The 25139-nt window shown below is 37.3% G+C and overlaps 2 protein-coding genes across 25 annotated transcripts in view; both read right to left on the bottom strand.

Moving 5' to 3' along the window:
• The window catches only part of LOC128545731 (protocadherin gamma-C5-like), a 241929-nt gene that overhangs the window by 126137 nt on the left and 90653 nt on the right, over positions 1 to 25139 (bottom strand). For 2 of the 24 annotated variants that reach the window (XM_053516319.1, XM_053516292.1), the window contains exon 1: positions 15003 to 17537. The exons of 18 other annotated variants lie outside the window; for them this stretch is intronic. In XM_053516319.1, coding sequence (XP_053372294.1) covers positions 15003 to 17414 — 2412 coding nt within the window. In that variant the 5' untranslated portion in view covers positions 17415 to 17537. Of the gene's footprint in view, positions 1 to 749; positions 3228 to 4590; positions 7000 to 15002; positions 17538 to 21667; positions 24143 to 25139 lie in introns of those variants that run through there. 4 more of the 24 variants (XM_053516293.1, XM_053516320.1, XM_053516302.1 and 1 more) reach the window with 4 other exon arrangements.
• On the bottom strand, positions 8000 to 10497 carry LOC128545735 (protocadherin gamma-A12). The gene has a single exon (XM_053516334.1). It carries the CDS (start codon positions 10454 to 10456, stop codon positions 8000 to 8002), a length of 2457 nt encoding a protein of 818 aa, XP_053372309.1. The 5' UTR covers positions 10457 to 10497.

A 25139-nucleotide genomic window follows, 5' to 3' on the forward strand; every position in this document is an offset into this window, starting at 1 on the left:
GAAAGTTTTTCCAAAGCGAAATAGGAGATTGTTGTTGTAGAGTGGATTGGAGAGAAGAGAGCTGTTCATTTACTATATATAAAAAAATCAAATATATATAAAAAAACGTAATATGATCTGTTCTATAGCCCATCAGTTTTAACTTATTTTTTTTTTATTATTCATAAGACAACCTTTTACTTTAAGAGCTATACCAGCAGGAGCTTAGTCTTCAAGTGGGACACCCAAGTTGGGCAGGTCTGAAGGTAGAGCCCTGACAAAGTGCAATCCATTTCTTCAGGCTTTGGACGCAGCTGACAACATAATTCAGCATAGACAATACTGTTACAATAAGCACAGGGAAAAAACAGTGCTCGCACATGATGTGTACACATGATGCCCCCCCATATGGTCTGGTCTAGAAACGGCCCTGCTCTCTTTGCACAACAATATTTCTCAAATATTTAAACACAGTGACCTATATAAAAATCCCAATAAAAGATATAACTGCAAAAATAGTGAATAAATGATTACATTCAAATTAAATATAAATATTAATAAAATATTGCGACTCAACTACCAATTATTTTAAAAGTGTATGTTTAAACAATATCATGGAGTTATAATATTAAAGTTAAGTTATAATATTAAACCCTGAACCGTTATACAGCGTCTCAATAAACAAATAACGTGTTTTAAAAGTAATCAAGTTATTTATTTATTTTGTTATGCAAGAAGAAACGCTATAGAAATATAATTTATTTTCTTACCACTTCCGGTGACTCTGGTTCTTGCTGGATTTGTTTTTCTACCATTGCGCGCTGCAGAGTTTCTGTAAAACTCGGGTCCATCACTAAAACACTTTGTCCTCCAAGTGTAGAATATTTACAGTTACTCTTCCTCGAGTCAGTGGTCATACAAGCATCATAATTATACATGTGCGGCAGAGTAACTCCTGTGTCTGTGTAACCGGGTGGATAGTACGGAATAACTGGGAGATTGGACTGATAGAAGATGCGCGATTGTCTCCACCTGTAGATCTTTACTGATATTATAACTACTACAGTTGTGATGAAAAGAAACGAAACGGCAGCTAATGCTAAAACTAAATAAAAGGTGAGGTCATCATTATACTGTTTGCCGTGCGTAAAGTCTGTGAATTCTGAGAGCACTTCAGGGAAAGTGTCTGCTACAGCTACATTGATGTTAACTACAGCTGAGCGAGATGGCTGTCCGTTATCCTCCACAACTACAGTCAGCTTTTGTTTCACAGCATCTTTGTCAGTGACCTGGCGCACAGTTCGTATCTCTCCATTCTGCGCTCCCACTTCAAACAGCGCCCTGTCTGTGGCTTTCTGGAGTTTGTATGAGAGCCAGGCGTTCTGTCCAGAGTCCACATCAACAGCCACCACTTTAGTGACCAGATATCCGACATCTGCTGAACGAGGCACAATCTCAGCCACCACAGAGCCACCGGTCTGTAATGGGTAGAGAACCTGAGGAGCGTTGTCATTCTGATCCTGAACGATTATCGTCACGGTGACTTCAGAACTTAATGGAGGCGACCCTCCGTCTCGGGCTGTCACATTAAAGCTGAAGGTTTTCATTTGCTCATAATCAAAGGCCTTGATTGCATGTACAACGCCACTCTCTGAATTCACTGACACTAACGAACTCACTGGGTTGCCCTGTATGTTTCTATCTTCCAAAAAATAAGACAGTCGTGCATTTGGACCCCAATCAGCATCGCTCGCTTTTACAGTCAGCACAGCTACACCTGGAGAGTTGTTTTCAGCGACCAATGCTTTAAACTCTTCAGAGCTGAATACGGGTGGATTATCATTCACGTCGGAAATCTTAACGCTTATCGTTTTGTTACTGTGACGTGCAGGACTTCCTTGATCGGATACCAGAATGGTTATATTATATTCAGCGATATTTTCTCGGTCAAGAGTTTCTTCAGTAATTAATGCATAATAATCAGAAAGCGACGATTCTATTTTAAACGGTATGTTTTCATTTATTTTACACTGCACGAGCCCATTTTGACCGGAATCTGCGTCTTCTACATTAATTACAGCCACGGTTGTTCCGATTGGAGAATTTTCTGCAATGATGTTCGAAAAGGACATGAGCTGTATGGAGGGAGAGTTATCGTTTTCATCAATAACTTCTATTATTATTTTGCAGGTATCTGCTAGGCCAAATGTATCCATTGCATTAATATTTAATTGGTATCTCTTTTCAGTCTCATAATCTAAAATTTCTAAACTCACAAGATCTCCATTTTCTGGGCTAATTTTAAAACGCCTTCTGGCCTCTTCACTCGCCTGAGCAACCGCATATGACACTAGACCGTTTATTCCCTCGTCAGCATCAGTGGCGCTTACTCTAGTTAAAACTGTACCAATGGGAGAATTTTCGCTGACGTCTATTTTATAAACGGATTGTTTACACACCGGGGCATTATCATTAACATCTAAGACAGAAATCTGAATTTGCATTGTGCCTGTTTTTCTAGGTGATCCTCCGTCATATGCAGTCAGAACCAATTTGATATTATTACGTGTTTCTCGGTCAAGTTCTCTTTGTAAAAGCATTTCTACTTGTTTTTCCCCATTACCGTCATTATTTATGTTCAACTTGAAATGATCAGTGTCACTGAGAGAATAGCTTTCAATGGAATTCACACCGACGTCCAAATCTACAGCGCTGTCTAATGGGAAGCGTTTCCCAGAAGCTGTGTTCTCGCTAATTTGTAAATTGACGGTACCTTTAGGAAATTTTGGTGCATTGTCATTTATATCTTGAACCTCCACAGTGACACGATGCAGTTCTATGGGGTTTTCCATTATCAAATCAAAGCTGAAGCTGCAGGGCGTTGTTTGCTTGCAGAGCTCCTCTCGGTCTATCCTCTCCTTCACTACGAGGGTGCCTTTGTCTCTGCTCAGTTCGACATATTGGCGACCGCCCTTCGTTACAACCCGAGCTTTTCCAGAAATAAGTCTACTCATCTCTATTCCCAAATCGTTGGCGATGTTTCCTACAAATGATCCCTCTGGAGTCTCCTCGGGAATTGAATATCGCGCTTGACAAAAAACAAAGTCCATCCCGTAAACACATAGAATAAAAAACACAGTCTGCCATGTTAGCTGCGTTGTAGTAATCCGACAATGCCGAGAAGCCACACACGAGCGCACAGAAACCATAGTTACAGTGACGTTATCCTCTAATCACTGTTAAAAGATAAAAAAACTGAAAGGTAGATCAAAATAATACCGAGAAGCAAAATCTGATTCAGCCTGCTCTTATTGGAGCAGCAAAAAGAAATCGTTGCTCTCTCAGGGATAAAACCTTAGTATGGGAGATTTGGGTGGTTTTCAGCTGCACTGTAAACGAATCTTGTCAAACAGCGGCACTTTGAGTATGACTGCAGGAAATGCACTTGTCTACACCACTTATACTGTATTTCCTTTAGTCTACATCACCAGAATAGGCATACTACTGAGGCATAAAGAGTTTCATTGGATTATCTGTCAGAAAGATTTGAGTGATTTAAAAAGAAATGATATAAAATCTGCAATGAGAATATAAATTAATCTCATAAGAACAAGATATGAATCTATGCCAGCACCAACAAAACAAATGTTTGGGATATATCCAGACTGAGCCAAACATTTTAGCATGTTATGATTAATTATACCTAATTAAAAGTTCTCGCACCCACGAGTTAGCATTTTTAAAGGAATTACAACTCACTGGATACGCAAATTAAAAGATTACAAAGGTCACCATAAGGCTAGAGAAAAGTAAGCACCATAGAGATTTACAGCGACGACCTTGTGACATAATATGGTCCTTTAGAGTAAAATAGGTGATTAACGAAAGTGAGAAATATACCACACAACAGTCTTTTTATCACTTTTAATCGAACAAGGTATTGAACCATGCGAATAACATGTACGAGATGTGACCAGACTAAACCAAACATTTTCTAGACATGCTATAACTGTATTTATGCAAGACTGCCACGTCACACTGCCAATTCTAATATATGTTTGAACAGTTTTGGAAGATTACACAGGATAGAAAACTGGAAGCAAATAAAAACCAAATATAATTCGGAGATCACAAGAATCAGATAAAATATTACGCCTGAATCAGTACGCAAAAAAGTTGGTTTATTCTTTTATGTCCTTTTTTATTAATTATTGCATGCAATTTATAAGGAAACTACGTTTCTTTACGTCAAACGGAATGTTCTTATCTCAAACCCATAAGTTCCACGCACCATAATATTTCGCAAAAAGCATTTATCCATGTAAAACAAGATGAATAATAGTAAAAGATTGGTAGGTTATTAATTTAAAACTATTTTTAATTAATTATGAATATTTGCTATACTTGAAATTTAAAGTTTTAATAACGTTTTTAAGCATATGTTTAAACATCATCGCATTAAAACTTATTTATAAACTGAACTGTACAAGAGGGTTTGAAAAAGTCAGGACGAAATAACTCTTTGAAAACAGTAAGTAATGTTTTATTATTTTTCTTTGTAATGCACAAGAATAACGCGACATGCTATAATTTTAAATGCTATTTCCTTACCACTTCCTGTGACTCTGGCTCTTGCTGGAATCCTTTTTCTCTCATTGCGCGCTGCAGAGTTTCTGCAAAACTCGGGTCCATCACTAAAACACTTTGTCCTCCAAGTGTAGAATATTTACAGTTACTCTTCCTCGAGTCAGTGGTCATACAAGCATCATAATTGTACATGTGCGGCAGAGTTCCAGTAACTCCTGTGTCTGTGTAACCGGGTGGATAGTACGGAATAACTGGGAGATTGGACTGATAGAAGATGCGCGATTGTCTCCACCTGTAGATCTTTACTGATATTATAACTCCTACAGTTGTGATAAAAAGGAAAGAAACAGCAGCTAATGCTAAAACTAAATAAAAGGTGAGGTCATCATTATATTGTTTTCCATGTGTAAAGTCTGTGAATTCTGAGAGCACTTCAGGGAAAGTGTCTGCTACAGCTACATTGATGTTAACTACAGCTGAGCGAGATGGCTGTCCGTTATCCTCCACAACTACAGTCAGTTTTTGTTTTACAGCGTCTTTGTCAGTGACCTGGCGCACAGTTCGTATCTCTCCATTCTGCGCTCCCACTTCAAACAGCGCCCTGTCTGTGGCTTTCTGGAGTTTGTATGAGAGCCAGGCGTTCTGTCCAGAGTCCACATCAACAGCCACCACTTTAGTGACCAGATATCCGACATCTGCTGAACGAGGAACAATCTCAGCCACCACAGAGCCACCGGTCTGTACTGGGTAGAGAACCTGAGGAGCGTTGTCATTCTGATCCTGAACGATTATCGTCACGGTGACTTCAGAACTTAATGGAGGCGAACCTCCGTCTCGGGCTGTCACATTAAAACTGAAGGTTTTCATTTGCTCATAATCAAAGGCCTTGATTGCATGTACAACGCCACTCTCTGAATTCACTGACACTAACGAACTCACTGGGTTGCCCTGTATGTTTCTATCCTCCAAAAAATAAGAAAGTCGCGCGTTTGGGCCCCAGTCAGCATCGCTCGCTTTTACAGGCAGCACAGCTACACCTGGAGAGTTGTTTTCAGCGACCAATGCTTTAAACTCTTCAGAACTGAATACGGGTGGATTATCATTCACGTCGGAAATCTTAACGCTTATCGTTTTGTTAGTGTGTCGTGCAGGACTTCCTTGATCGGATACCAGAATGGTTATATTATATTCAGCGATATTTTCTCGATCAAGAGTTTCTTCAGTAATTATTGCATAATAATCAGAAAGTGACGATTCTATTTTAAACGGTATGTTTTCATTTATTTTACACTGCACGAGCCCATTTTGACCGGAATCTGCGTCTTCTACATTAATTACAGCCACGGTTGTTCCGATTGGAGAATTTTCTGCAATGATGTTTGAAAAGGACATGAGCTGTATGGAGGGAGAGTTATCGTTTTCATCAATTATTTCTATTATCACGTTACAGGTATCTGCCAACCCACCTTTGTCCGTTGCCTTAATATTTAGGTGATACATTTTTTCCGTCTCATAATCCAGGGTATCTGAGGTTGTAATAGCTCCTGTTTCTGAGTTTATCTTAAAAACATTTCTGGCTTCTTTACTTGCCTGCGCGAAAGAATATGAAACGTGTCCATTTAGACCCTGATCAGCATCTGTGGCGCTTACTACAGTCACGACTGCACCAGCTGCGAGATTTTCCCTCACTTCTGCTTTATAAGCTATTTCTTTACATACAGGTTTATTATCATTCGCATCTAATACAGAAATATGAATTTGCATTGTGCCTGATTTTTTCGGCGATCCTCCGTCATATGCAGTCAGAACTAATTTGAGCTGATCACGGTCTTCTCGGTCCAGATCTCGCTGCAAAACCATTTCTACATGTTTGTTGCCGTCAGCCTGGGTATTTATTTTCAACGTGAAATGATCGTTCTGACTGAGAGAATAGCTTTCAATTCCATTAATTCCCACGTCTAAGTCTACAGCTCTGTCCAACGGAAATCGCGCCTCTGTTTCTGTGTTCTCGCTAATTTGTAAATTGACGGTACCTTTGGGAAATTTTGGTGCATTATCATTTACATCTTGAACCTCCACAGTGACACGATGCAGTTCTATGGGGTTTTCCATTATCAAATCAAAGCTGAAGCTGCAGGGCGTTGTTTGCTTGCAGAGCTCCTCTCGGTCTATCCTCTCCTTCACTACGAGGGTGCCTTTGTCTCTGCTCAGTTCGACATATTGCCGACCGCCCTTTGTTACAACCCGAGCTTTTCCAGAAATAAGTCTGCTTATTTCTATTCCCAAATCTTTGTCGATGTTTCCTACAAATGATCCCTCTGGAGTCTCCTCGGGAATTGAATATCGAGCTTGACAAAAAACGAAGTCCATTCGGTAAACACATAAAATAAAAAACACAGTCTGCCATATTTGCCGCGGTGGAGTCATGCGACGATGCCGAAAAGCAGCATTCCAGCCCTCATAAACCATATTGATAGTGACCTTATTCTATAATCATTTAGAAAAAAAATATTATGGAACGTAAACCACAATATTACAAAAAATCAGAATCTGATGCAGCCTGCCATTGTCGGAGCAACAACACGAAATCGTTATTCCTTCTTTAATAACAATGTCAGTAGGAGGGATTTTGGGTGCCTTGGTGCTCCATTTTACAGATATCTGATCAAATAGCGGCCCTTAGAGTCAGAATGATGATAATGCAGTTGTATCAGGCATTTCATCGGATTTTAAAAGAACCAGCTAAGAACCTGTCAACACCTTTGTGCATATGATGAGCATACAGTACGTGTAGACTCAATTAAACAAAAGTCCTGGACGTGTTATAAATGTATTTTAAGCATAATTAAAGAAAGCACCTTGATAAATCATTATTATTAAAAACCCACAACAACTTAGTGATGTATCGAAGATTCCAGGAGACAACCAAGTGGAAGTGAGCAAACCTGGAAGTAATTCAGCACCACGGAGATAAACAGCACCAGGAACTAATATTTCACCTTAAATTGCGGGTAAAATGTTTGTTTTTTTCTTTTAACTTCATAATGTTTATTCTCGAAAGCAGTTCATGAACACACTGCATTTCCTCACATCAAAGGAATTTTCTGATACTTAACTTATACTCTCTATGCACAACAATATTTCTCAAATATTTAAACACAGTCACCTATATAAAAATCCCCAAACACGTAACTGCGAAAATAGTGAATAAATAATTACATCCAAATTAAGCGATTAAATATAAATATTAATTAAATATTGCGATTCAACTACCAATTATTTCAAAAGTGTATGTTTAAACAATATCATATATAATAAAGTTATAATATTAAACCCTGAACCGTGATAGAGCGTTTCAATAAACAAATACTGTCTTTTAAAAGTAATGAAGTTATTCTGTTTTATGCAAAAACAAACGCTATAGAAATATAATTTATTTTCTTACCACTTCCGGTGACTCTGGTTCTTGCTGGATTTGTTTTTCTACCATTGCGCGCTGCAGAGTTTCTGTAAAACTCGGATCCATCACTAAAACACTTTGTCCTCCAAGTGTAGAATATTTACAGTTACTCTTCCTCGAGTCAGTGGTCATACAAGCATCATAATTGTACATGTGCGGCAGAGTTCCAGTAACTCCTGTGTCTGTGTAACCGGGTGGATAGTACGGAATAACTGGGAGATTGGACTGATAGAAGATGCGCGATTGTCTCCACCTGTAGATCTTTACTGATATTATAACTACTACAGTTGTGATGAAAAGAAAAGAAACAGCAGCTAATGCTAAAACTAAATAAAAGGTGAGGTCATCATTATACTGTTTGCTGTGTGTAAAGTCTGTGAATTCTGAGAGCACTTCAGGGAAAGTGTCTGCTACAGCTACATTGATGTTAACTACAGCTGAGCGAGATGGCTGTCCGTTATCCTCCACAACTACAGTCAGCTTTTGTTTCACAGCATCTTTGTCAGTGACCTGGCGCACAGTTCGTATCTCTCCATTCTGCGCTCCCACTTCAAACAGCGCCCTGTCTGTGGCTTTCTGGAGTTTGTATGAGAGCCAGGCGTTCTGTCCAGAGTCCACATCAACAGCCACCACTTTAGTGACCAGATATCCGACATCTGCTGAACGAGGCACAATCTCAGCCACCACAGAGCCACCGGTCTGTAATGGGTAGAGAACCTGAGGAGCGTTGTCATTCTGATCCTGAACGATTATCGTCACGGTGACTTCAGAACTTAATGGAGGCGACCCTCCGTCTCGGGCTGTCACATTAAAGCTGAAGGTTTTCATTTGCTCATAATCAAAGGCCTTGATTGCATGTACAACGCCACTCTCTGAATTCACTGACACTAACGAACTCACTGGGTTGCCCTGTATGTTTCTATCTTCCAAAAAATAAGACAGTCGTGCATTTGGACCCCAATCAGCATCGCTCGCTTTTACAGTCAGCACAGCTACACCTGGAGAGTTGTTTTCAGCGACAAATGCTTTAAACTCTTCAGAGCTGAATACGGGTGGATTATCATTCACGTCGGAAATCTTAACGCTTATCGTTTTGTTACTGTGTCGTGCAGGACTTCCTTGATCGGATACCAGAATGGTTATATTATATTCAGCGATATTTTCTCGGTCAAGAAGTTCATCTGTAATAATTGCATAATAATCAGAAAGCGACGATTCTATTTTAAACGGTATGTTTTCATTTATTTTACACTGCACGAGCCCATTTTGACCGGAATCTGCGTCTTCTACATTAATTACAGCCACGGTTGTTCCGATTGGAGAATTTTCTGCAATGATGTTTGAAAAGGACATGAGCTGTATGGAGGGAGAGTTATCGTTTTCATCAATTATTTCTATTATCACGTTACAGGTATCTGAAAGCGTCCCATTATCCATTGCCTTAACATTTAGGTGATACATTTTTTCCGTCTCATAATCCAGGGTATCTGAGGTTGTAATAGCTCCTGTTTCTGAGTTTATCTTAAAAACATTTCTGGCTTCTTTACTTGCCTGCGCGAAAGAATATGAAACGTGTCCATTTAGACCCTGATCAGCATCTGTGGCGCTTACTACAGTCACGACTGCACCAGCTGCGAGATTTTCCCTCACTTCTGCTTTATAAGCTATTTCTCTACATACAGGTTTATTATCATTCACATCTAATACAGAAATATGAATTTGCATTGTGCCTGATTTTTTCGGCGATCCTCCGTCATATGCAGTCAGAACTAATTTGAGCTGATCACGGTCTTCTCGGTCCAGATCTCGCTGCAAAACCATTTCTACATGTTTGTTGCCGTCAGCCTGAGTATTTATTTTCAACGTGAAATGATCGTTCTGACTGAGAGAATAGCTTTCAATTCCATTAATTCCCACATCCAAGTCTACAGCTCTGTCCAACGGAAATCGCGCCCCTGTTTCTGTGTTTTCGATAATTTGTAAATTGACGGTACCTTTCGGAAAGATTGGTGCATTATCATTTACATCTTGAACCTCCACAGTGACACGATGCAGTTCTATGGGGTTTTCCATGATCAAATCAAAGCTGAAGCTGCAGGGCGTTGTTTGCTTGCAGAGCTCCTCTCGGTCTATCCTCTCCTTCACTACGAGGGTGCCTTTGTCTCTGCTCAGTTCGACATATTGCCGACCGCCCTTTGTTACAACCCGAGCTTTTCCAGAAATTAGTCTGTTTATCTCTATCCCCAAATCCTTGGCAACGTTTCCTACGGATGATCCCTCTGGAGTCTCTTCCGGGATGGAATATCGCGCTTGACAAGACACAAAGTCCATTTCGCAAACACAAAGCAGAATAATCACGATCAGCCATTTTAGTTCCGACGTTATCAGTCGACGATCGATAAAACAACGTCGCAACAACATCAACGGCATCTTGAACCAAAACTAGTTTTCCTAAACGAGTCTATTGTGCTTTAAAAATAAATCTTCGACCCCTGTCTTTTCATTTTGCTTCATAGGCAACTGTAATACTGCCCAACATCAGAGCTTCTTAATGCCCTATTCCTCCCGCAGCTCCTACATTTAGCATTGCTTAACCAACAGCGGCACTTAGAGTCCAAATTGGAAACACGAACGCGGACGCAAGAAGAACAGCATCTTTGTGAAAATAATGCATGCTTTATATATAAATAATACTGCATATACTACAATGGTTGCAGAAGATACTGAGTTTTCACTCAAAACACCTAAATCCCACAACATATTTTTAACCATTTCCTGTATGTTATCCAAACGAATGGAAATCCTTGTAATGCTACAAAGCAATCGAATGGTATTGCATTTGTCTGCTTTAAAAATATATATATTTATCAGTTATTGAAATGCTTGAAAATAGTTGTCATTAAAAGATAATTTCAAGTTAGTTTCCCAAGAATGGGGTTTCATACTACGAGGGTTACTTTTATGGATTTCAATTAGTTAATGACTTAATTCATTTGGTAACATTTCAATACTAATAAAATGAATTGCCAGTTAAGTCTGTAATTTGTACATAAGAATAACATTTTTGTGAAAACAATGCATGTTTTTTTTTAGGTTGCAATTTTATCAAAGAAATGGTGTGTTAAAACCTTACTCTTTACCCCATTTACAGCCAAACAGAACAAATTAAACAGATTAATAGATATAGAAACATAACATTGGAAGAAACAAGAACATTGGAAGAAACAAGACACATCGGCATATGATAAGCATGTATTTTACTCAAGTGGTAATACCAAATCTAGTTATCTAAATTTATATGCATAAATTTAAAATCAGTCTAACCCTGTGATCACTGACATAATTTTGTTCACAAATGTAGCAGGTTGCCAAAAGTGGAACTAATTTGGCTGCTCTTTTATTGACTGGGGTGCTTTATACCCAAATTTTTATTTGTTTAAATTTTTTTTTTTATCAGATTTTCATAGCTCACATTTTATGACTACCATGGCTGCAGAAAATATTGAGTTTTTTTCTCAAAACACCTAAATCCCACATTTTTTTACCTGTTTCCTGTATCTGTTATCTTTATTATGCTACAAAGTAACTGCATTTGTCTGCTTTTTAAAGTCTTTTTTTATTAATGATTTAAAATACTTGTAAATTGTTGTCATTAAAATATAATTATTATTAGTTTCCCAAGTGGGGGCTCCATAATAAAAGTGTTACTTTGCTTGATAAAAACGTAAGTCATAGACTTAATTCATTTGGTAACATTGCAATACTAAAGAAATAAATGGACAATTCAGTTTCTTATTTGAATTCCTTGGAGTATATATTTAGATTCTGCCTGATACAAAAGAGACACATTTTGTCATATCATTCAGCTACTATATTGTAACTTAGTACATGTGTCACAGTGTGTCCAGTGTGAAAAAAGATACATTGTATAATTTTCTGACAAAAGATGCATCTTTTAAATCAGATTACCATTACTGAAAGTCTAAAAGATTTTAAATATAGTCACATTTGTTTACAAGTCAAAACCTACATCATACATTTATATGAAGGGTGTACTACATCAATCCATCATTAACAGTGTAAACAACATCAGTAATTATTATAAATGTCTGTAGAGTTGTGTCTAACAGTTCATCTGGTAGACACACCTAATCTAAAGTTTGCACAAATATTTTATGTGAATTGTGATGTTTGTCTGACATTATGTGTAGATAATGAATGGAAACAACTCAACTATACATTCACACATTGTGAAATAAACAGATCACATTTTTCTGTAGTTGATGATTTTCACTTTGGCTTTTATAAAGTGCCAAATCATTTACACAACCTTCATAACATACGGATAAAGATTAGTCCTTACCTTGTGAAGCACAAAACAAGTGATCCAATGAAGATCGCATGAAAAGACAAAAATAAAACAAACAGAAAAAAATTAGCTTTATATGCCACACACATGTATAAATATTTTTAATCTTCTTGCTTTGATTTTGCTGAGGAAACTAACATAATTCCACAACAAGAAGATACTGAAAATTTGAGAGTGTCAGGAATTAAATAATAAAATAATTATGTGACATTTTATAATATTGAAATATTGCAATAACTGCTATTTTTAAAGCATATAGACTAAAATGTAAGTAAATACAAAGTAATATTAAAACATAAAGAAATGAGTGATGCAAGGGTATACATGAAAGCCAAACAAACAGACAAGTAACCTAGATTGAGCCAATCAAATGTTTAACCTTTATGATCTATTTGTGGTCCCTGAGACCCCTGAGTGTTTTTAAAAACAACACTAATAGCTCCAGACATCAAAACTACTAAATTTACACATAACTTCTGTCTAGAGACTCAAAGACCTCAGCCATAAATATGACTAATTTGAAAAAGTTGGTTTGGATATTTTAATTCTGTTGATGGTAAGGCTCTTTCTTTCTCTCTATCTCTATCTATTTATCTTGCACTCACTTATTCACACACACACACACACTCACACACAACCGTTCAACCGTCCAAACTCTAATAGGCATATCCTTATAAGTCATTTGTGTTTTATTTTACAAACACCAAATTAGCTCTTATGTTATATTTACCTGGCTGATGCATGGAGAGACAGTGAAAGATCTATATGCATGTGACACTCTTGCAATTTAGCTACTAATCCTGTAAGGGGTACACATGTCCAAAGGTGAAGTAAGAGTTAGCCCTTAATACACTTATATCGATTGTAGGATATTTGCCCAAAACAATACAATATTTGTATTTGTATTGTTTTATGAAGTTTTTCTAACATTTCCAACATTCTGAAGCTTCAGACAGAGAGGATTAAGCGCCTTCCTAGATTACAGGAACCAGAAACCAGGTCTGCATAAAAAGAAGTTACCCCACCTGTGTGCCTGACAGGGGAAGGAGTCAGCATGCAGTTAGGTTGGAAATCATGATGTTTTGTAAAATAATATGCAGTTCGTCTTTTGTGTGTGTGTGTTTGAGTAGAGTTTGTGTTTAAATCACATAGATGGACTGCTCAGTAGTCTGTTTAAATGTACTTTTTTTTCAGTGTTACACATTTGTACTATCTGGGGACAAATTGACCCAGAATTTGGTCTCTGCTTTTTTAAGGATATTTTAAACTATTAATTAAAAAAGAAAATAAATGTCATAGATTTGCATACATTCCTTGTGACGTGAATGTACCAGTGTTTTTTTGAAAATGAGAACTTTTTATGGCGCACGTATTTGTCACATAAATTAAAAGTGCAGGCTCAGTTTGTTGTTGGAAAAGGAATAAAAAGTATTATTGTAGTTTAATGCAATCTTCAATGTATAATTATTTAAATTGATCACTTTTTTGGTATGCAATGCAACATTGGGGTCTTTGAAACATCAAATAGGTTTAACAAAAAACAAGGCTTAAACGCCTCATATAATATAGGTGGTACTTATATCATTCATATTAAGGCCATACTATTTAAATCAAAGAGATTACGTTGGCTAAGTTCAGAAGTGCAAATAGCAAATGTGTTTCCACTGTAAGTTTTGAACTTGAAGTCACTGCTGCAAAATTATGTTGTAAAAAATATATTTTATAAAGTAGTGGTGACAGTGTATGTTTTGTCTGTTTGCATGTTGGTTTTGCAAACCATATCTCTGTATCCTGAAAATATGATCAAAAGTTCAACAAAGAGATCCTGACTTGAATCGTATATGACTTATGTAAGTTTAGAGATCACTTCAAAATCCACTGGCTGTGATGCCAATACCAAAATGGGAATAAGGAATAAGTGTTGATAACAGACTTTGGTTTAGTCACACGGTAAAGAAAATCAAGAATAAATGTTTGCAGGATCAAAAACAACAACAACAACAACAACAAGAATGGGTGGGCTTATTTGATCTGCAAGATCTGGTACAGGGTTTATGCCAGATGCACTTCCTTTCTCCACCCTCCCATTTTTGAACCAGCCTTGGGACCAGCACTGCATGAACGTGCTAGGCTCTATGGAGAACAGGGTTAAGGGACATACACAAAGACCTCAACTGTCTGATCAGTAACCCAGAGTCCCCACTGCCATTGCCCAACAACAGTCAAAGAATAAAGACCCTTAATAAATACATTAATGCCAACTTCACCAAAAGCAGATGCCATCCATTGCATAAATATTAAAAATACTACATTTGAACACGAAAGGACATTCATTATTTTCCTTTCAGGTCATAAGGTTTACACAGGCAGATTACACATTATCAGCAGTAAGAAGTTGAGTGATTGATCACAAGCACTAAAATTAATGTAAGTTGGTGTAAATTAGAAATTAATAGACTTGTTTGTAAAAATGAAAAAAAAATTGTTTGATAAAATACATTTTAGCACTAAATTGTAAAAAAATTTAATTATTATTTTTTTAAGCTCTGCAACGATGAATAGATTTGAATACAAGTTTAACATAAGGATAGATGTCAGTTTTCTTACCTCATCACCATCAGTTGTATTGTTAAGTGTAATCAAGCTCTCTGCAAAAGTGTCATTTTGGCCCTTTTTAAAAGTTCCATCAGCAGTAAGAGTGCTGTCATTGTAAGATGTGATAAACTTAAAGTCACTGGTGCGAGATCCTGTTGTTAAATATGTGTCATAATTGTAAGAACTGCGGAGAGTTCCAGCTCCCTCCACCTCTGCATAGTTGGGAGGGAGATATGCACTGGGAATGGCCACTGCTCCATCAAACAACAGTCTGGGCTTTCTCCTGTGGCAAAACCTCACAGCCAGGATCAGAATAATGAAAGTCAGAAAGAAGGTGGACACAGAAACCAGTGCAATGATTAAATAAAAAGTCAGTTTGGAATTGGTATGCTCATAAGTCATGTCTTTCAGTTCTGGAACTTCAGCAAGATTATCAGAAATGAGCAAATACACAGAACAGGTAGCAGAGAGAGGGGGCTGTCCGTTATCTTTCACTGAGATAACAAGGGTCTGTTTCATGCTGTCAGATTCAGTGATGTCCCTCTGAGCCCTGATCTCTCCACTATGGAGACCAATAGTGAAAAGTCCTGCATCACTAGATTTGACAATCTGATATGAGAGCCAAGCGTTCTGTCCAGAGTCAGCATCCACAGCAATGACTTTGGAGACAAGAGAGCCAGAGAGAGCAGCTTTAGGGACCATCTCAGTCATTAAAGACTTTCCATCTGGAGCAGGGTATAATATCTGTGGAGAGTTATCATTCTCATCTGATATGAACACACTCACAGTCACGCTGCTGCTGAGTGGAGGAGAACCATTGTCTCTGGCTACAACCTGGACTGTAAAGTTTCTGAACTTTTCATAGTCAAATGACCTCACAGCATGGATCACTCCTGTGTCTGAGTTAATGGATACAAATGAGGTGACTGGAACAGCGTTTATCTCACTGGGCACCAGAGAATACAGTACTGTACCATTCTGCCTCCAGTCTGGGTCTCTTGCAGTAACAGAACTAATAGAGGTTCCTGGTTTGTTATTTTCCATCACATATGCAGTGTAGGATTGCTGTTCAAACACAGGAGGATTGTCATTAATGTCTGATACAGATAGATGAATTGTCATGGATGAAGATAAAGGTGGAGAGCCTCCATCAGTAGCGGTAATAGTTATATTGTAATCTGCTTCTGTCTCTCGATCCAGAAGATTCGTGTTAATTAGAGAAAAATAGTTTTTAATAGATGGTTTTAATTTAAAAGGAACATTTTCCTGAATTGAACAGTGAATCTGTCTGTTATCACCCGAGTCTTTATCCTGAACATTAATAATGGCCACTTCAGTGCCTACAACAGTGTTCTCCAGTATCGGGTTGTTTATAGATGTCAGAATAATTTTAGGTGCATTGTCATTGACATCAGTAATATCTATAATAACACTTGCAGTCGATGTTAAACCAGATCCATCTTTAGCCTGGACTTCAAACTCATAATACTTTTCCTCTTCATAATCAATAACTCCGCTTACCACAATTTGTCCAGTGAGTTCATCAATACTGAACAATTGTGCTGCATTATGAGCTATGTGACTAAACTCATAAGTGACTGCACCGTTTGCTCCTTCATCTGCATCTTCTGCGCTCACAGTGACGACTTCTGTTCCTATTGGTGCGTTTTCAGCTAAAGCCACTTTATATACAGACTGACTGAACACCGGAACATTATCATTAGCATCTAGCACAGTGATGTGTATAACAGCAGTCCCTGATCTCTGAGGAATCCCGCCATCCACTGCGGTAAGAATCAAGTCAATATCCTTCTGTTGTTCGCGATCCAGCTCTTTCTCCAACACGAGCTCTGCGTATTTCCGTCCGTTTTTATTTTCTTGAACAGACAAAACAAAATGGTCGTTCTTCTCCAGAGCATAGCCATTCACTCCGTTTTGTCCGATATCATAATCATGAGCTTCATGCAAACGGAAGCGCTGCCCTTTATCAGCGGACTCGTGGATTTCAAACGAAATCCGTTCATTACCGAATTTTGGCGCGTTGTCGTTAATATCCTGAACATTCAGAGAAATGCGATGCACCTCGAGCGGATTGGCTAAAACGAGCTCATAATTTAAGATGCAGTTGATCCTTGAGCCACAAAGCGTCTCTCTGTCGATTCTCTCCACTACGATCAAATCTCCAGAATTCAGATTAATGTCAATGTACCGTTTGCTGCTGTCTTCGGTGTTGATTCGCGCTTTACGAGCTGATAAACTTTGAGCTCCGACTCCGACGTCTTTTGCGATATTTCCAATCACATACTGACTCCTGGTTTCCTCAGGAACAGAATAGCTCAGATCTCCTCGGGCGGCGGGGAGAAGAAAGAAAAGGAGCGCTGCGAGGAGAGGAGTCAGAAGAACTGAAAGCTTCTTACGTCCCATATTTTCAGAATTCCAATCCTCACTCCGAATAACTCAGTCTAACGTGGTGTAGTCTGTAAAAACAGATGAAAAATGTCTACCGGAAGAGAACCATTAGATTAATCCATGTCGCGTGCAGCTCGCTCTTGGTATCACTGATGTCTGCATGGGAGTATTTAAGAGAGGGGAGGAAATGCTCCGAAGTACAAGGATGTGAAGGTGAACAGCGACGCTCTGAGTATATTCTGTTTACTACAAGTAGATTTTACATATAAGTGAATATTTATGGAATGTAAACATATAGTTCACGTTTTATACACATTTCAATTTTTTTGATTTATTATTATTTTAAATTTGGATTATATGTACCGACTTCAACAACATTAAATGTATTCTTTATTTATTTTTTAGGCCTTTGTAAGAGAACGTAAACATTAAAAACACATACTTAACCAATTATGATAATATAATTTATTATCTTATTGCTCTAGTGCTTCTGCAAAAAGGTATAATCTCAAAAAACTCTCTAAACATATTTCATACAGAATAGTTTTTTTTATCCACATTAATTTTTGCGGCTGAAAATGTGCTTCAATAAATACAATTGTTTTAGGATTTATCAGTGCAGTCATTATCTTTGCTTTGTGCATGTCTTTGCTTTTCTTGCCTAAAATATAATTCATGCTGTTTTCTCCTAATTATTGCTAAACATCTATTTTTCTACCCACAAAAGTAGTTAAAAATTTTTAGAGCTTCAAAATAAGAGAAAAATTAAAAACTGTAAAAAATTGTGCAAACATTGTTTCTTTTTACTCTCCTTATTTTTCTTCTTGTACTAAGGACTATTCTTTATTATTATTATTATTATTATCGTCGTCAACTAATTAATGTTAATTTAATTCATAATTGACACTATCCAACTAACATGTCTATTTGACGTGTCCTAACCTAAATGAGTAGGCAGAGTAGAGAGAACAAAACCATGTTTCAGGACCACGGACAGCTCTGTCAGTTGCCGAGGTTAGTTTAATCTCCTAAACCTGTAAGAAACACAACTCACATTTAACAAAACAAACTAAATAAACCTGTGTTACATAGATTTTACTGATTTTCTTTCAAAAATGTTAATATAAGAAAATCGTGATTAAATATTGACTATTATTACTGTAAATAACTCTGTTATGTGAGGTAATTAATGAGATTAACATTCTGAGGTGATTTAATTTCGTATTTCTTGATATTAGTTATGCTTATTATAATTTGGATCATGCTTTGCACTCTTTAAGTTATTTAACCTATAGAGACTTTATTTTGAAAATGCGACCGGGAGGAAATGCACGGAGATCTTACATATCGGGAGAGAGCGCACGCGCACGGAGGGAGAGACCGCACGCGGACAGAGAAGGATTACGGACAATATACATTAATTAACGATAAAGACATTTAAGTTCATTTATACATGCAGTCGCACTTTGTTGTTTTATTTACAGTATTTATTTATTTTTGACTTTGTTGACCTGCACCGTTAAAAGGGAGAACAAGGTATTTAAGAACATTTTTGCTCACATATAGCAGATCTGTAACTTATACTCTCTATGACTGGTTTATGTGTTTGTTCTATTATGAGTAATTTATGTCTGTGATAAATGTTAGCCTAATTTAGTGTTTTGTTGCTGTAAGGTCGTTTTTTTTTTTCATTTATATGGATGTGGATTTCATGCAGATTCCGATTTGTTATTTTTATCTGTTGTTCTAGCTCTTACGTTGTTGTACATTCAATACGGACAATACACCCCAGACAAAGACAGTACAACATCAGTGCAAGAGTTCAATCCTTAATTTTTCATCAACCGGGCTGTAAAAATTACAGAGTGCTCAATATTCACACTGCAAAACTTCCCTTCCCTTTAACCACACACATTAGGAAGTTTTCAAATTTATGAAAAATTTTTTTTTAACTCTGACAGAAGCACACAATGGCATAAAAAAGTCTGTGGTTAGACAAACTAAAGCTTGCTAAAACGCAAACAGGGGTGAACTGACAACAAAAAGCAGCTCACAATTGTGCTGTCAAGCATCCTTAATTTGATAGTTTTAAATACTGCATAACAGTCAGCAGTGTTTAAACAATAAAGTAAATAATCACACTCTATCCACAGGAGCACAATATATTCACACTACAGAACCTCCTACTTTCTGCCTCTGCAACTGATTTTTGCAGAAGTTCAATAATTATTTGTATTCAAGTTCTTATCACATAAGAGCACAAACCATATATAAATTGCAATTATTTTTAAATCTCCTGTTTATTTTCTCATTCACACATGTGCACATACACACACCAGCGTACAAACAAAGACACAGACGTGTCCACACAGGTAAATTCTTTATTAAAACTTTCCTTATCTCCTAGATTGTATTAATATTTAACTTTCTTTAAGAGCTAAAAAAGTTGTTAAGATTAAATAACAAGTATTTAACAAACCATTTAATTGCTAGTTGGCTATCAAATATTATTTTGTCATCTAGGTCACAAGGCAAAAAAGTAATAAATAGTTTTTCTAGAAGAAAATTCCAAAATTAATAGGTTTCTTTCACCCACTAACAATACATTTCAATAATTAACTTTTTAAATTATTATTAAAAAGTAATGTTGCCAGGACTTTTTTTTAAATACTTGCCACACATAATTCCACTGGTTTAAAAGGGGTTCAACCCAGTATTACCAAGGTGTATATAAGGAATTGCAGGTGAGTGTACTTTTTAAGGCCAGCCGAGATGTGATTGGAGGCAGGATGTAACTGTAGGTCATCCTTATTGAAATTTATATTAATATGATATATGAAAATAAAAGTTTAAAAAATATCTGGATCTATGAGGTTGCTCTTAGCACTTAGTTGTTAGCATTATCACTACCATTAAACCAAGACAACAAACAGTAGAGACATTCCACTCATATCTTCAGATACATGCAGAAGATATTCAGCACCTGACAAAGAACATGTTTTGACTTTGTACTCATACAGTGACAATACTAACTGAAAACCAGGAACACCTGACACAAGAAGCACAAGGAACACAATACAAGAAGGAAACAGGAAACAGACAAACATGGCAACAGAATTTGAAATGAGAGTTCCAACCCCTGACATTTTACAGAGAAGATGGTACCATACTGCATTTCAACAGGTGATTGAGGAGCACCACCATATTGGATAATATTAATTTCATGGCAAGAGCTGACTTGGCTAATGCACCAGTTTGAAAATGGAAAGGGCTGTAGTGTTAGGATAATAACTGCTGGCATTCCTCAAAATGCAGTGAATGTTACAAGTGTAAAAACATTTAGTACATTTTGGACGTTTTAACATGGTGCTACCATCTGTTAGTTGTTTGTACAACCATTTTAGTCTATATAATATACCACTTCTGTATGGTCCAAAAAAAAAAAAGTATGCAAAATATTCAGAAGTGAATAGCACCACGCGATACCTGTGATAAGCTGCATTGGTAAGCACTAGTCACAAAAGAATAAATCTGTCTGTCGACACATGACCACATTACAAACAACAGTTAACTGAAGCACTAATTTCTATTTTATTTTAAAATGTCTGATTTGTATTCTGGACAGCACTGCCAGAAAAATCCAAGCACACAATATTCCTCTGGGTTTTCTTTTAAATATAATCAGAGGTTTAACAAAGCACATAAAAATTAACATGATACTATTAGCAACATTTTACATAAAAATTTTGGAGATTATTGCATAAATTCTGATTTTGTGCAGGCTTTGAGAGCATTACCGAAATGGGAATACGTGTGTAAACTACAAAAATTACATAAACTCTATGAATAAACGTCTGCAGCAACAACATACCAAAATCAAGCCAGAAAACAGCCAGAAAAGACTTTCAGCATGCAGTATATTGGTGAAAAAAAATCAAGAAGAAGGTGCCATAACTTTGCATGACTAAACAGTACACTACTTATTGAATGATCATGAGCTTAAACCCTAGCACCACCAAGCTGCCACTATTGGGCTTTTAAACAATATCATAATCATTAAACTGCTCAGATACAAGAATTAGATAAATGTAAGTAGTTCTGCTTCAATCAGTCTGTAAGGTGCCATACAAGTAAACACAAAATGAAAACTGCTCTAATTCTGTTAAAATGAGAAGGAACGGCAATAAAATGTGTTTGAAATTTACAACTGGAAATGTAATTAAATATGCATAGTAGTGTCAGATAGGGACAGAGCTCAGTTTTCTTACCTCATCACCATCAGTTGTATTGTTAAGTGTAATCAAGCTTTCTGCGAAAGTGTCATTTTGGCCCTTTTTAAAAGTTCCATCAGCAGTAAGAGTGCTGTCTTTGTAAGATGTGATGAACTTAAAGTCACTCGTGCGAGATCCTGTTGTTAGATATGTGTCATAGTTGTAAGAACTGCGGAGAGTTCCAGCTCCCTCCACCTCTGCATAGTTGGGAGGGAGATATGCACTGGGAATGGCCACTGCTCCATCAAACAACAGTCTGGGTTTTCTCCTGTGGCAAAACCTTACAGCCAGGATCAGAATAAGGAAAGTCAGAAAAAAAGTGGACACAGAAACTAGTGCGATGATTAAATAAAAAGTCAGTTTGGAATTGCTCTCCTCATAAGTCATGTCTTTCAGTTCTGGAACTTCAGCAAGATTATCAGAAATTAGTAAATACACAGAACAAGTAGCAGAGAGAGGAGGCTGTCCGTTATCTTTCACTGAGATAACAAGGGTCTGTTTCATGCTGTCAGATTCAGTAACGTCCCTCTGAGCCCTGATCTCTCCACTATGGAGACCAATAGTGAAAAGTCCAGGATCAGTAGATTTGACAATCTGATACGAGAGCCATGCATTCTGTCCAGAGTCAGCATCCACAGCAATGACTTTGGAGACAAGAGAGCCAGAGAGAGCAGCTTTAGGAACCATCTCAGTCATTAAAGACTTTTCCTCTGGAGCAGGGTATAATATCTGTGGAGAGTTATCATTCTCATCTGATATGAACACACTCACAGTCACACTGCTGCTGAGTGGAGGAGAACCATTGTCTCTGGCTACAACCTGGACTGTAAAGTTTCTAAACCTTTCATAGTCAAATGACCTCACAGCATGGATCACTCCTGTGTCTGAGTTAATGGATACAAATGAGGTGACTGGAACAGCATTTATCTCACTGGGCACCAGAGAATACAGTACTGTACCGTTCTGCCTCCAGTCTGGGTCTCTTGCAGTAACAGAACTAATAGAGGTTCCTGGTTTGTTATTTTCCATCACATATGCAGTGTATGATTGCTGTTCAAACACAGGAGGATTGTCATTAATGTCTGATACAGATAGATGAATTGTTATGGATGAAGATAAAGGTGGAGAGCCTCGATCAGTAGCAGTAATAGTTATATTGTAATCTGCTTCTGTCTCTCGATCCAGAAGATTTGTGTTAATTAGAGAAAAATAGTTTTTAATAGACGATTTTAATTTAAAAGGAACATTTCCCTGAATTGAACAGTGAATCTGTCTGTTATCACCCGAGTCTTTATCCTGAACATTAATAATGGCCACCTCAGTGCCTACAACAGTGTTCTCCAGTATCGGGTTGTTTATAGATGTCAGAATAATTTTAGGTGCATTGTCATTGACATCAGTAATATCTATAATAACACTTGAAGTCGATGCTAAACCAGATCCATCTTTAGCCTGGACTCTAATTTCATAATATTTTTCCTCTTCATAGTCAATTTCTCCATTTACCTTAATTTGTCCAGTGAGTTTATCAATAATAAACATCTGTGCAGATTTATGTGAAATTCGACTAAACTCATAAGTGACTGCACCGTTTGCTCCTTCATCTGCATCTTCTGCGCTCACAGTGACGACTTCTGTTCCTATTGGTGCGTTTTCAGCTAAAGCCACTTTATATACAGACTGACTGAACACCGGAACATTATCATTAGCATCTAGCACAGTGATGTGTATAACAGCAGTCCCTGATCTCTGAGGAATCCCGCCATCCACTGCGGTAAGAATCAAGTCAATATCCTTCTGTTGTTCGCGATCCAGCTCTTTCTCCAACACGAGCTCTGCGTATTTACCCTTCTCGGTGTTTCCTTCCACAGACAAAACAAAATGGTCGTTCTTCTCCAGAGCATAGCCATTCACTCCGTTTTGTCCGATATCATAATCATGAGCTTCATCCAAACGGAAGCGCTGCCCTTTATCAGCGGACTCGCGGATTTCAAACGAAATCCGTTCATTACCGAATTTTGGCGCGTTGTCGTTAATATCCTGAACATTCAGAGAAATGCGATGCACCTCAAGCGGATTGGCTAAAACGAGCTCATAATTTAAGATGCAGTTGATCCTTGAGCCACAAAGCGTCTCTCTGTCGATTCTCTCCACTACGATCAAATCTCCAGAATTCAGATTAATGTCAATGTACCGTTTGCTGCTGTCTTCGGTGTTGATTCGCGCTTTACGAGCTGATAAACTTTGAGCTCCGACTCCGACGTCTTTTGCGATATTTCCAATCACATACTGACTCCTGGTTTCCTCAGGAACAGAATAGCTCAGATCTCCTCGTGCGGCGGGGAGAAGAAAGAAAAGGAGCGCTGCGAGGAGAGGAGTCAGAAGAACTGAAAGCTTCTTACGTCCCATATTTTCAGAATTCCAATCCTCACTCCGAATAACTCAGTCTAACGTGGTGTAGTCTGTAAAAACAGATGAAAAATGTCTACCGGAAGAGAACCATTAGATTAATCCATGTCGCGTGCAGCTCGCTCTTGGTATCACTGATGTCTGCATGGGAGTATTTAAGAGAGGGGAGGAAATGCTCCGAAGTACAAGGATGTGAAGGTGAACAGCGACGCTCTGAGTATATTCTGTTTACTACAAGTAGATTTTACATATAAGTGAATATTTATGGAATGTAAACATATAGTTCACGTTTTATACACATTTCAATTTTTTTGATTTATTATTATTTTAAATTTGGATTATATGTACCGACTTCAACAACATTAAATGTATTCTTTATTTATTTTTTAGGCCTTTGTAAGAGAACGTAAACATTAAAAACACATACTTAACCAATTATGATAATATAATTTATTATCTTATTGCTCTAGTGCTTCTGCAAAAAGGTATAATCTCAAAAAACTCTCTAAACATAATTCATACAGAATAGTTTTTTTTAATCCACATTACATTTATTCTGAAAATGTGCTTCAATAAATACTATTGTTTTAGGATTTATCAGTGCAGTCATTATCTTTGCTTTGTGCATGTCTTTGCTTTTCTTGCCCAAAATATAATTCATGCTGTTTTCTCCTATTAATCGCTGGACACATATTTTAGCGACAGAAGTAGTTAAAATTTTTAAGAGCTTCAAAATAAGAGAAACAATAAAAACTGTAGAAAATTGTGCTTACATTGTTTCTTTTTTTTCACCTTTTTCTTCTTTTGCTATGGATTATTATTATTATTATTTTTATTATTATTATCGTCGTCAACTAATTAATGGTAATTTTATTCATATTTGACACTATCCAACTAACATGTCTATTTGACGTGTCCTAACCTAAATGAGTAGGCAGAGTAGAGAGAACAAAACCATGTTTCAGGACCATGGACAGCTCTGTCAGTTGTCGAGGTTCGTTTAATCTCCTAGACCTGTAAGAAACACAACTCACATTTAACAAAACAAACTAAATAAACC

The sequence above is a fragment of the Clarias gariepinus genome, chromosome 17, assembly GCF_024256425.1.
Source record: "Clarias gariepinus isolate MV-2021 ecotype Netherlands chromosome 17, CGAR_prim_01v2, whole genome shotgun sequence".
NCBI lineage: Eukaryota > Metazoa > Chordata > Actinopteri > Siluriformes > Clariidae > Clarias > Clarias gariepinus.